The sequence below is a fragment of the Fringilla coelebs genome (assembly GCF_963513975.1).
Source record: "Fringilla coelebs genome assembly, chromosome: 1".
NCBI classification, from domain to species: domain Eukaryota; kingdom Metazoa; phylum Chordata; class Aves; order Passeriformes; family Fringillidae; genus Fringilla; species Fringilla coelebs.
In genome coordinates, this window is record NC_140028.1 from 46269619 (window position 1) to 46283813 (window position 14195).

The 14195-nt window shown below is 40.6% G+C and overlaps 1 protein-coding gene across 2 annotated transcripts in view; it reads left to right on the forward strand.

The window, feature by feature from the left end:
- Positions 1 to 14195, forward strand: part of CDH2 (cadherin 2) — a 114184-nt gene that overhangs the window by 84778 nt on the left and 15211 nt on the right. For both annotated transcript variants that reach the window (XM_084213857.1, XM_084213858.1), the window contains 7 exons: positions 2497 to 2634; positions 2997 to 3182; positions 5086 to 5342; positions 6660 to 6802; positions 7997 to 8230; positions 8550 to 8783; positions 10021 to 10160. In XM_084213857.1, coding sequence (XP_084069983.1) covers positions 2497 to 2634; positions 2997 to 3182; positions 5086 to 5342; positions 6660 to 6802; positions 7997 to 8230; positions 8550 to 8783; positions 10021 to 10160 — 1332 coding nt within the window. The remainder of the gene's footprint in view (positions 1 to 2496; positions 2635 to 2996; positions 3183 to 5085; positions 5343 to 6659; positions 6803 to 7996; positions 8231 to 8549; positions 8784 to 10020; positions 10161 to 14195) is intronic.

The window sequence follows — 14195 nt, forward strand, 5'->3', positions numbered from 1 at the left end:
ATCTCAAAAGATGCTGTTTCATGAGATCCAGCTGCTCTTATTTCTTCCGTTACTGCTGTGGAATTCACTTCAGCATTAAAACATCTGCCTTACTGCTGGAGGTGCTGAAGAAGTCAGGCAGGGTACTTGAATTTACACACTGACATTCCTGCCTCACGTGAGGTTAATTCAGTGAAGTGCTCTTTTATTTGGCCTGTGTTGAAGTGGAAAGATGTGAACTGATGAGGTCTGCGTTCTTTCTTGAAGCTGCCAGTTTGCTTTTAGATGTGTTGCTGCTAAGTGTCTGTGCAGGCTGCTGACACATGCTGCACAGCTCATTCCTGGCTGCTTCTCAAACCACAGTAAAAAGAGACCCACCTCCCCCAATTTCCCCGTGCCTGGAAAGTTGTGTGCTTGTTGATTTCTGAAATTTCACTCTCAGCAGTTGATCTGCTTTATGTGAGTGCTGGGAAGAGGGGGGAAAAAAACAAGGAACCAAACAGAAACACTGATTTGCTGTCTTTTGGGGCACTTTCTGGGGAAGTTTGTAGTGTGCTGGTTCTGTTGGAATTAAGTAAGACGATTGTAAGGAAACTGAGTCTCCGTGTAATAATAATGGAGTTTTCCTTAATGAAATTTGCTTCTTGGGATCAATGTATTAAGACCCAGATGAATCAGAAGCACCTGCTGTTTCAATAACATAGAATCATATGGCAGTGAGATTTGCTTCAGTACTGCTTTAGATTTTATTGCTTCACAGTAAGTATGATTTTTTTTCCTGGATGAAGGTGGTAAAAGCATTTCTTTGATTCCCTCATGACTGCTACTCTTATTGGTGTCATGAAGGAAACCTTTAAGATGTTTAAAGCCTATTGAAGGTCAGTTTGCAAGTATATTTTTCAAGCCAGAATTCATATACATCTGTGTATATACATTTATGCATTATTAAACATGTATACTGCAGTTTTGTAGACTTAATACTAGTTTTGCTTTTTTGAAAGAATTGTGGGATGCATATGTAGCAGTACACATTTGGGGTGTCTTGTAGGGGTTTCTGTGTGAAAGAGGGCATGAGCATAAATCATTATCTTCAGTGGGAGATAAAGATCCATAGAGCTTATTTTTAAAACTTTCTATTCCGTGAGTCACTGTTGCTGCTTGGAAATGTGCAAACCGTTAAACCTCTCATGTCTGTCGTACTGTCTGGCCAAAGTTTGAAAGAAAGCTAAATACTACCAGTGGAATTATCCTTGCTTATTTTTTGTATCAACACCTGTAATTCCTTTTTGTAAATGGTGTGATTCTAGGGGCATCCTGCTTAGGGTCAGGAGATAGACCCTCTGATCCTGATGGGTCCGTACCAACTCAGCATGTTTCCTGATTCTGTTAATGGTTTCCATGAGAAATAATCTATCATATACTCCACTCTTTAGACAGTAGAAGGAAATAACATACCAAGTGGGGGGGGGAAAAAAAAAAAACCAAAACATAAAAATAGGCTCTTTTTGAATTATTTTTATTTTGCCAAAAGGTTTTTGTTAACAAACCATTTGTGAAAGTGTTGTTTCAAAGTAATAGCAGCTCCTTATGTTGCTGTCCTTTCTTTTGGGAAGAACTGAATGGTAACACTTCTCTCCAAGGAAGGACGATGAACTGCAAAAACGAAAGAGCACGCACAATATTTGAGAGCAATGAGTTAAAATAAACTTTTCAGCAATTCTATACAGGAAATGTCTTTATGATTTTTTTTTTTTAATAGAACCTTGTTGATGTTTTAAGCAGCTCACCAGGCTGAGGTCAGGTCTCTGCAGGCATTTCTGGTGCTTAGGGACCCTGGCCCCAGTCCAGCTGTGCGGGGGGAGCGAGTGCCCGGCTCAGGGGCCGTTAGCAGCAGTGGGGGAAGCGGGGCCCACGGCTGCCATACTGGGCCAGGGTGTTTAACATTTATGGAAATAGCCCGTTTGGTGCTTCCCTCCCCCGTTCTCCCAGTGCCCGTACTCGTCTCTGTTGGCCTCGACATCTTTGGTTTCCATAGAGATCACAAGAAGTTGCAGCAGCAGTTTTATACTTGGGCTTGGCTGAAACAAAACCTTGGCACTCGTGGCCGTTTGGCCGACAAACCTACCTTGGCTCAGTGCTCTCAAATGCTTTTGAGGACTTTCCCTGTTTTAGTATAAAATGCGCTCTGGCTCTCCCTTCGCCGTTTGAAAAGCACTGTTAAACCTGTGATCATGCATTAACTGTCTAAAGTGGTTTGATTTATTAGAGTAGGAAGCAGTCAGCCTGTCCTTACCTTGATGGTCTTGAAGAAAGTCAAGCAGTAGTTCAGTGTAAGCAACCTGCTGCTGTATTCCTGTGGCACAAACTTCGCTCGCTCCTGTCATTTTGGGTGATGCTAACTAGAATAAACTCTCTGACAGGCTCCATTGCTTAGCAAAGTGCAATTTTTGGGAACACCTGCTGTCCTATGGTAATGTTAGTTTTGTCTAAAACTTATGTTGTCATTTTGTGTTTTAGAAAGTACAACAATATACATTAATAATTCAAGCTACGGACATGGAAGGAAACCCAACATATGGTCTTTCAAACACAGCAACTGCTGTCATCGCTGTGACAGATGTCAATGACAATCCTCCAGAGTTCACTGCCATGACTGTAAGTACAGGATAGGAGTCACTGAAGGATGTGCATATTTATAACCCTTCTCTGTTTCTCTCATTATATTCACAGACAGTAAATATTTATTACTTATTAAATACCATACTGGCAGGCAGAATCAAAATATGTGCAGAATATATATCCCAAAACATGCTGTGTTCTGCTTTTGACCAGAAGGCAAAAGCTGACACGGGAATCAAGCCGTTGGTTCTCTGGGTGGCCTCAGGTAAACTTCATTAGACAAATTGTCAGAGCTCCAGTGGAGAGAGATGGGCTGTCCGACTTGGATGAACGTTCAGCCTGGTGTGGCCCTTGCACGCTCCCCCAGATGAGGTGAAGTGTTTCCATGGGTTTTGCAGTTCTACGGGGAGGTGCCGGAGAACAGGATAGACGTGATCGTGGCGAACCTGACGGTGACAGACAAGGACCAGCCGCACACGCCGGCCTGGAACGCCATGTACCGCATGACCGGGGGCGACCCGACCGGCCGCTTCACCATCCTCACCGACCCCAACAGCAACGACGGGCTGGTGACTGTCGTGAAGGTAAGGCCTGCTTGCCCTCCAGAGAGCTCAGCGGAGGTGGAAGAGGTGGGAGAATACTGAAATGGGGGAAATGTGAAAACCTGAGGCCAGCATCAATCTGGAATCAAATGGATGCTCCCTTTCTTGTGGAATCTAGCCTGTCTCTTCAGTTGTTACCTTGCTTATGCTATCAATAGTATTCCGCCTGTTCAGTTTTTAAAATCAGGCTAGGTTATCAGAAATTACGAATCTTGAATCTTTATTTGCCAAAAGTTAGAAATTACTCTGTGGAAAAGTGTCTGCTTAGTATTTTTTGCTAGTCTAAACAACTTCCTACCTCCTCAATTAGTAGTCATGCGTGTCGTCTGCACATTTTATGTCAAGATGTTCCATTAAGGAAGAGATACAGGCAGTCAAAGCACAATCAGAGAGGAAAAAATGATAGGTGGGAGGGTACTTCTACAAGAGACATTTAAAGACTGGCTATTTTTAAAACCTCATTTAAATACCTTTTATGGAATAACCTGTCTGTCTTCATTCTCTAGCCAACACAGCTCTGTGTTGAGGGATGACTTTATTTCAAGTGATAATAACAATGTGATTCTATAATTAAACCTGCCAGGCAGTAGTCACCTTTCCTCATGACCCACTGATAAATGTCTCATCTCTGAGTTGGCCTTCTCTGGTTTTGGCTGATCCATTTCAAAGTCAAATGTGTGATGCCAGTAATCCCATTTGAAAATTAAAAAATTCACTTTTCCTTTTCTCTCTTTTTTATTTCTTTTGTTTCATTTCATTTTGTTTCATTTTATTTAATTTTGTTTTGTTTGATTTTAATCCTCCCAGTATCTAGGTGACAAAAAGACACAACCTACATGCAGCATTAATAGTAATTCACATTGGGTTTTTTTAAGAACTGTCTCTGGTTTATAACTGCTCTTCCCCAGAGGTACCAATTGTTGCATTGCAGTCTTCCAGGAAGAATTATGTGAGTGTCTGTGCTTTTTAGCACTCCTTTAAGTGCCCAGGCACAGGAAGAGTTGGAAACCTGCCCACAGTTTTTATTGGCAGTGCAATGAGTTGATCTGTCAACCTGTAATGAAGATTAGATTGTCTCTTGTCACTTACTTCATACTGTCACATTCCAACTGCCCCAGTAAGGTACAGGGTTTTCTTCCAATCTGGGATCTGTGTGAGTAGTACAGTGCAGAGTACAAAGGGAAATCCTGTCTCCAGGAATGCCTCAACCCTGTGCAGCATGACAGAGGAACTCTAGATTCACACTGTTTTCACTTCTTCTTAAGTTGGCCTTCTGGCTCAGTGAGGAAATCTCCAAATGGAAGGTTGTCTTCACTGGGAAGGTGGAAGCTGTAGGTATATCAGAAATCAGGTTGACTGGGATTACTAAGAGTCTTTCTAGTGAGATGTTGAGGACATGAGAATCTCTGATCTATGGTAATAACTATAGTCGTGAACTTGTTTGAAGGAAACTTCCATCCTTCTAACAGAAAGAGGCAGCTTTCTGTCCCCAGGAGAGATCATCAGGAGGTGCATGTGAGTGCCTGGCACAAAGCTGGGAGCTTCTTCATCATTTTGTGATTAAACTATTCGTTTCCTCATTTTTCTCTAATGGCAGTACCAGAGTAGGTTAAATCCCAGAACGATTTCTAAAGGTTTGTAGCTCTTCTGACTTCAAAACTGCTGCTGCTGTGTGCAGAACTGAAACCACCACATGCTGCCAAGCAAAACCCCCAGCGCATGGGCTTGTGTTGAGGTGATGATATTGTGCTCTCTTCAAACTCCACGCTCATTTTTCAGAAAAGTACAAGTGATCTTCAAAAACGTGCTTAAATTTAAAATGTTACTGTGTGTCCATTGCTCCTGTGAGTAAACATTAACACTTCCTGCTCTTTGCTCTTCCCAGCCTATTGACTTTGAGACCAACAGGATGTTTGTACTTACCGTAGCTGCGGAAAATCAAGTGCCTTTGGCTAAGGGGATCCAGCATCCTCCTCAGTCAACAGCAACCGTGTCCATTACGGTCATTGATGTGAATGAGAGCCCGTATTTTGTTCCAAACCCCAAGCTCGTGCGTCAGGAAGAAGGGCTGATGGCTGGCAGCATGCTGACAACTTTCACTGCTCAGGACCCGGATCGTTACATGCAGCAAACATCTCTAAGGTCTGTATAAGCCTTTTGCAATGTCTGTGATATGGAATGGGTGGGGAAAAAAGAGGTGACGTGGGAAATGACTGAATATACTGTAGCACACAGCTACCCCAACATGTTGTGAGGGTTTTGTGCAGCTCTCTCCAAAGGGATTTTTGGCTGTAGAGAAAGTGAGCTGACCAGTATTCATAGGTGTGTAAACTGGGTCGTTTTCTCATCCTAAGTCCCATTCCATCTAGATAGAATGCAGTTATGCATCTGTGGTAAAGTATATGTTCTATCCCAGCAAATTCAGTCAGAGCAGACATGTGCTTCTGTGAGCTAAGAACATTTGCAATTAAAATTCAGTAATTTTCCCATGGCAGCAAAATCGGATTGTTGATGAAATCTGAAGGTGGTTTTTTTTTCCTTTTTTCTCCAGTAAAGCAAAGCAGTGGTGTGGTCTGTCTGTGAATTCTTGTACTATGATCATAATTTTATCATAATTTTTCTTATGTCTAAAACCCTTGTACACGAGCATGCCTCATGTAAGACATGGTCATTATTTGCAAAGCTAAGGCTGTGACTGCCCATGGATCAGGACTCACTTTATCCAGCTTTTTTTTTTTTAATTCATGTAGAAGAAACTCCAGCAGAATTTATGTTCTGACTTTCCTTCCAAAATCCAAGATGATTGCAATTTTATTTTCTCTTGATTTTTGGTTAGCTCTTTGTAATACTTTGCTCATTTCTGGACATAACCATCATAGAAATGACAGCATGAGGACTTGAATACTAAGATAGCTTGCACTTGATTAATGTCAGAGAGAAAATTTATCAGATAGAAGGATGGTTTTGTAAGACACTTCTCTTTCAAACTAAGATCAGAAACATGCGGTAAAACCAGGGCCACTGAAAATGAAGTGATACTGAAGTGCTAGAACAATGTGAGTTACTGCAACTAACACTATCCATTTTTACCTCTCTCCTGCTCTCAGCACTCTGACAATATGAAAATTAATATGAATAGCTCTGTAGGTGTAGAAAAACCAAGGAGGACCCTGACTGAATATTTTAATTGAGTCTGAGTATTACTGTTATATAGTTTATGGTAATTATATGATTTCCTCCAGTTACATGATAAGTTACGAGGCAAGGCACTTAAAGAATTGAAATGCAGGACTGGTTTTAATATGTATTTCCAAGAAATTTACTGACAGAGCTTGATAAATGAAAATTTGTAAAATGCTATCTTCAAATTCCGAAAACATGTTCAGAATACCGATACTGTCTTTGTTGTCAATATTTATGTTGGCAGATAAATAACACAACTTATGATTAAATACACAGGTACTCAAAACTTTCAGATCCTGCAAACTGGCTGAAAATTGACCCTGTTAATGGACAAATAACTACTACAGCTGTTTTGGACAGAGAGTCAATATATGTGCAAAACAATATGTATAATGCAACATTTCTTGCTTCTGATAATGGTATGTATCAATACTGTGTATTTTTTTCAAAAAGCTTTTCATCTTTGTGATTGAATGGCATTCAGTTTTACTGGGGCAGAAAACAGGATTTGCTTAGAATACATCCTGTTGGAAATCTGTATTACTATCAGACTCTGTATAATTTCCCAGCTACTTGGGAAATGGCTGAAGAATAATTCTCTGAGTTTATACAAAAATGCTGTCTTGGTTACATTAGTTGAGTTGACAGAAAATTGAAAAAGCCCTGCCATGGGAGTGTGGTAGGTTGAGTGAATGCACAGCATGAGGGGGCTTTATGGGAAGTAATGTGTCATTGGAGGGGCTTTGTATTTTCCCACATTCAGGCTGCAGCAGTGCAGAGGGAAAAGTATCTTTTTGTTGTCAGTTTGTTAATGACAATTAACACTGCTCAGAAATGAGTCCTTTGATTTCAGCTGGAGGGCTGTACTGTTCATAACTGATAGCAGAAAGATGGACAGGCACAGTTAGGGACATTCTCACATTATAAGGGAAAACTGAAACACTGGGGCTATTTGCCTTGGAAAGAAGACATGGTAAAAATTTCTGAACTAGAAGCTATATCAACTGTTTCTATACTTTGGCTCTGTTCTGGAGAAAAGACATAAATGGAACTGGAAGATTATGGGAGGTGGAATGAGAACCATTGCTAGCTATACTGAAAAATTCAGTGCCAAGTGATCACATCAGTGTGTGATTCCGGCAAGATTTATGGAAGCATCACACATTCGATATGGATGGCAGGAATGTCCAGAAATAGCATGGTGAAACTCGGTATTAGAAAGAATTTAAATAGCACAGTTATGGTAAGGGGTGATCTTAAGCCTTCAAAGTTAGAAATCATTTTTCCAGAGGACAAACCATCCCAATTTTGCACCTTTTTTGAAGCCTTTGATGTGGACCATCTCTGGAGATTAACTATCTGTCTGATCAGTGAAGTGGATGAGTCCGTGATCTATGGATCTGCAGTTATTTTGCTGAATTTTGCTGAGTAGGGCCATTTTTCTGAGCACAGACTACGTAAGAATTACTGTGTTAGCAGAGCCAGTGACAGTGTTAGATTGGTTTTGTAGAAGAATCCCAAAACTGAGGTAAACATGTAAGTGTGTTGGTACAGCTTTGTTTAAATAACTTTGCAACTGGCAACAGGCTTAATGCTATTTCGTTTTCTTTTAGGAATACCCCCAATGAGTGGAACTGGCACACTCCAGATATACCTGCTGGACATCAATGATAATGCCCCCCAAGTGCATCCAAAAGAAGCCACAACTTGTGAAACACTGCAGCCTAATGCTATTAACATCACTGCTGTAGACCCTGACATAGACCCAAATGCAGGGCCGTTTGCTTTTGAGCTGCCTGACACACCTGCTAGTATTAAGAGGAATTGGACCATTGTTCGAATTAGTGGTAATTAATATTATGGAAATCTTCATAGTTTTAAAGAAACTTCTGCAAATATTTTCTCTTTGGTATTATTTCACAACATACATGAGTTGGGTTGATATGAACAAGAAATCACCTTAGTGTAAGTTCCCCGGCGGACAAGAAGTTTTAAGAAAGAAAAGATGGTCACAGCAGTCAGGAAGTCTGTTACCCTGAGTGTCACAGAGCAGTTTGAGCAAGAAGTTAACACTGAGCTCAAACATGAGCTATTTTTGCCAATTCTGTTTTAATCCCATGTGAGCAATATATTACTTTCTAACCAGCACCTCATTTTCACACACAGGTGATCACGCCCAGCTCTCCCTAAGAATCCGGTTCCTGGAGGCTGGTATCTACGACGTGCCCATAGTAATCACAGATTCTGGAAATCCACATGCATCCAGCACTTCCTTGCTGAAGGTGAAAGTTTGCCAGTGTGACTTAAATGGAGACTGCACAGATGTTGACCGGATTGTTGGTGCAGGGCTGGGAACTGGTGCCATCATTGCAATTCTGCTTTGTATCATCATCTTGCTCAGTGAGTAGATGGCTCTCTTAATTTTAACTCCTTTACTCTTGTTTTGCAAGTACAATATTACTTATTTTAGTATCAGGTACCTTGACAAGGACAGGGGAGTTATTAAAGGCTCAGGTCCAGGAATTGTTGCTGCGTGTTTCGGTGTTTTGGACAAGTACGAAAACTTCCTGATAGTACAGGGTTTAGAGTTGGACAGAGTACAGCTGGCACCTGTTTGGCAGTCAAGCCCTGCAGTGGGTTTGTGCAAGAGTTTTTCCATTTATACTCATGGACACTTGTGGTGTTAGGTCAGTGAGTGGCCAGGTTGAAGATGTGATTAGGTCCAAGGCTTCTAATCTGTCTTGTGCTGCCAGTACCGTGCAATTTGGTGCCACCCATAGCAGGTAGCAATGCTTTTAAGGAGTGCTCTGATGTTACTACCTCTGTGCTTCAGATTAATGCAGGTAGGAATTACTGTTGGAAAGTAATACATCACAGCCCTTCACATAAGGCCTGAAAAGAAAGGCAGGTGTTGCAGTGATGTGTACGTTTAAGTACTGCATAAAGCTGTACTAGTATTTTATTTTCTGTGAAGTGCATTGAGGAAGGGAAAAGACTAAAAATCATGAGTAAGTGTCTGTCCAGTGTAGTAAATTAGATAATTAGATTAGCTAGCTCTCCTACACGTTGTAGTTAACTGATTGCCTATTGTGGTGGAACACAAGGGAGAGATTAGCCTGCTCATAGTACACTATGCAGCCATCTAGAACATAGAAAATTATGGAAAGGAATAATTAAAAAACAAAAAGCCTGGATAAGCACATGATTCTACACAAGCATGCAGTGCATTTACTTTCTTGATAGAAGATACTTTTTAAATGCTAGGTATGAAACTAACAGAGTCTTACTGAAGGAGAGATTTCTTTCTGAATATAGTGGTTTATGAAGTATAGTCTTAGTTCTTTACATGGCAAGTTTATTTTGCAGATGTGGAATGGATTTGTTACTTACAACCTTGAATATGTGATTGATTTCTAAACTGAATTGCCTATAGTGGTCTGAGTTGAAACATCTCTTACTTAAGCTGCCTTCTGTCAAATTAATAATTTTTAAAAAGCCTCTAAAACAGTCAAATCCAACTTCATTGCTTTTTTTCTTTTTTTTTCTTCTTTTAAATCTTCACATTAAATTTCTACAGTTTTTATGGCGTAGTTCAGAATTAAGGTGTGGTTTTGTCTCTTCCATTTTTGCATTGCAGTTTTAGTTTTAATGTTTGTGGTATGGATGAAACGCCGTGATAAAGAGCGTCAGGCAAAGCAGCTCTTGATTGATCCTGAAGATGATGTGAGGGACAACATTCTGAAATACGATGAAGAAGGGGGTGGAGAAGAAGATCAGGTGAGGAAAGGTTAATGGGTTTTATGCATACATTTACACTTCTCACTGCACTTTATTTTGTTTACATTGAATCACTCTGGTAGGTAGCTAATTTTTACATAAGTACTGAAGGCAATAACTTGAAATAAAACATTGCAGTATCTTTTTTTTTTTTCTTTTTTCGCCATTACAGATATACCAATTGCTTGTCATTTAGATAAGATATAAAAACAGTACCTTGTCCTCTTGCAGTAAAAGCATTCTGACCAGATTCCAGCTAAGGCTGTTATATTTAAATGAAAGTTAACATCTGCTGTCATTGCTGTCTGTAAACTTTCCTCACTCCTTGTGTGGGAACTTGTACAGCAACACGAGTGCAGGGTGCCTAATATCATCTAAACCAAATACAACCCTTTCTTGGTGGTGGGTGAATGCCTTTCTAGATAAATAGTAATGTTGGCTATTGACAGATCTGCCACCACTGGGATTTCAAGCTTGGAAAGCATTTAGGTTTCAAGTAGCTGTCAGGGCACATCTGTGTTTATTCAAATACTTTCCCAGGCAGGTGCCATATGCATTTACTCTCATGTCACCTCTGGTTGAACCACTGCTGATATGTCAGAGGACTAGGAGTGATGTGTATATGCTAAGAATAGTGTCTTCCCCCCCCCCCCCCCCGCTCCAAGTTGGTGGATTCTCAAGCAGTGTGATTTCCTTCATTCAGAGGACGTTTATTAAGTGCTTTATGAACATGGACAAACAGCAGATTTATGCACATTATCAATGGTAGAAGTGAGTGTAGTAATTACAAAGAGAACAGTGCATATAATAGAGTCTAAGAAATTTTCCAGTTAAAAGCCTTGAAAAATTAAATGCAATTCTTCCTCACATCCCCAGTCTCAGTCATCTGGCACTTGAGTTATCTGAAAAGTGTCTCCCTTCGCTGGTACAGACTTCTATAGTTTCCTTCTGCTCATTTGTTTGTTTATCTGAAATTTGTGTTCCCCTTAGTAATTTCCATGCTTCCTGCATTTCCCCAAGTACTGTTCCTACTTCCTGGCTTTTCTGCATAATGTTCTTCTTAGGCAGTTTTCAAAGGAAACTTCAGTTTATGCAGTTTTGGAAAAATGCTTATGTTAAATAAAGTGAGAACAGCCCTTTGAGTCTATGCATGTATTCCAGTTATTTGTATATAGTTTCAGTACAAGAACTGCATCCTGTTCATGCATCTGTTGTTGTACAGGAAAGTTACAATCTTAAAAGAAAATTAGGAAAACTCATTCCTGTGAGAAGTAATTTTTCAGCTCACATATTGCCAGCTTCTGTTCATCCCGAATTCTCTGGAGGATCTTGTCATGCAATTGTCATGGATCTTTGATTTTTAATTGCTGTCCCCACAACCCTCAGGACAGAAGTGAGTTGGGTTCTCTGAGTATGGTCCATTGGGACACCATCGGTGATGGTGGGGTAGCGTTGGGAGGGATTGCGCTGCAGGTCAGAAACATTGAACACAGTGACAGTGTACAATGAGAGAGAGCAAAAGGGGCATGGTTCTGAAGTCACTCCTCTGCCCATCTTGTGCTGTGCTCCTCTGCAGCTGGCAGTGCTGTCTTTGTGAGGGGTATGGGTAGGGTGGTGTGGCAGGAGTGAGTGAGACACCCCGTGAGTGCCGCGGAGATTGGCGCGATGCAAACCGTCCGTAGTTGCAGCCTGCCGCCGGCAGCGAGTGAATGTGCTGCACGCAGGGAAAGGAGAGCTGCCAGCAGATGGGCTGGCAGGGAGACAGTGAGGAATGGGAAATTAGCACCATTTCCTCTCACAGTGGACACAGAAAGCATCTAAACCTAGAGAATTTTAAGGGCTTTACAAGAGATTGAATGATTTTTAGTCACAAACCCCCTTCTTGTTTTCTGAAGATGAATTTTAAAACCACTACTGCAATTTAGTTATTGTCACTGCAGCCACTTTCTTCAGGTACAGGGGTCCCCTTTTTGATCCCTTGACAATAGGCCAGTCTCTGGGGGTCTAAAACACCCTTGCACAGCAGGCAGAATGGGAGTAGGTTCTCCCATAGCTTCAAAGCTAGGAATTTGTTCCTATGCAGAATGGCTAAAAAGAGAGAGCACAAACTTTTCAACTTATTTTCTCGGCTGCAGTAGGTGACATAAATATGTTCTGTCTTGCTTTTCAGAGAGATTATTTTACTTTATTTTGATTAGACATTTTTTTAAATCTACACTCTGCCTGTACATAACTATATGGTAATAATTGATAGGTTTGTTTCTTCTTGGTTCCCTCCTGGCCCCCCTCATCTCCTGTGCCCAGAGGAAAGAGGGAGAGTTATATTTTGTTGGGGTTTATTTGGTTTCGCACACATTTTATGTGAGATTTTAGAACTTAGAATGCACAGCTTTTCAAATGTCCCAACAAGTTCTCTGCAAACAGTAATCTCATTTTTGCAAACCATGGCTTAGCAAAATACTGCATAAGCAAAGCTGCATACAGCATTGTGGGCAAAAGATATTGGCTAGAAAGATCTTTGTGTTTTTGTCAATGTTAATGAAAGTATTCAAGTGTCAAAGCGCTCTAAAGAAGTATGGAACTAACATCAAAAATGTATTTTCAGAATGAGGCCTCACAGGGTAAAACTGCCACTGTTCTATTGAAATCAAGGAAAATTGCTTTGTGTCAATCTTGGATCCATAAGTCACCAGAAAATTACAGGAAAATGCTCTGCATCAATATTAACTTTTTTTATGGTGCACCATCCCTAAAATCTTGAGGACTGATTAAACAAGCAGCTTCATTTGAAGGGGGTAAACAAGGTGACTCAAACACAGAGCCATCCAGCCCTGGGTGCATCTCATGTGGTGAAATAAAAGGGAATTTTAAAGCCTCGTGTGCTTCTCAGTGAAAACAGTATTTTAAAAGCTTCAGACATTTTCATTAAAGGTAAAGTTACTTTTATTTATAGCCAGCAAATTACTTTTTAAAATCACGTGCCTCTCTAGAAGGACAGCTTGAAGATTTACTTGTGTGGCCTGATATTTCCCAGATCTTTAGGTTATTTGAAGACTGTTAGGGCTTGAAGGTAAGTGGTAGAACTTATATCTCTCTTTGTTCTAAAACAAATTAAACTTGGGATGTTTTTATCTTAAATACTTTATTTATTTGAGAGGTTTAATTTATTTATTTTGAAACTGTGCGAGTTGGGTTTCTTAGCTGTCATGGCAGACCCAGAAACTCCTAAAACAGTTCAGAAGGTTTGTTTCAAACTCTCTGTATGTTGTATCAGAGTGATGTCTCCTGTAAGAAATTAGATGAGTTCAAATTCCAGCTAGATCCTCTCAGTCATAGCAACTGCCAGAAACAAGTTGGAATTCCTGTTTGGTTTTGTTGGTGTGTTTGTTTTTTTTTCTCCTGTGCCAGCAATTCCAAGGAATTATGAAGTGAAATCTGTAATAAAAGAGCAGTTTAGTCCTTCGTGAAGGTCTTCTGTTAATCCCATCTGAGGCCATCTTGGCCTGCTTTGTTCAGTCTGACAGACTGAATGCTTGTCAAGAAAATTGAGGATCTTGAATGATTCATAGTTTTCTTCTACCCTGGCATGATGTACACGGGGTCGTGTGATCTCCGCAGCAGCTGAGAAAAATGCTATTAATTCTGTAAGCCAGAAAAGCTTTTGATCTGTGGGTCATAACTGAAGTCAGCCTGCTCTGAAGAGCATTGTCAACACTGGAAGTGTTTTGGACTTTTTTCACCTAGAAAAAGCAGGCTGAAAAACAGGCTCCAAAAATGTTTACAGCACTCCTGTCGTTCCAGGCAGCAACTGTCTGGGTTTTTGAGCAATGAATGTTCTAGTAGAAGTTGGGGATAAGAGAGGAATGAGAGAAAGCAGAAGTGTTCCAGATAGAAAACTTCAGATTCTTCTCAGGTTTCTGTTTACTATTTTCTACTTTCCACAGTTGAGCTACCTGACTTAGAGGAGATGGGCCATGAGAGGGTTTGAGTCAGCATCATTCCACAGAAGTCAAGTGCCACTGGTTTGGGAAGGGG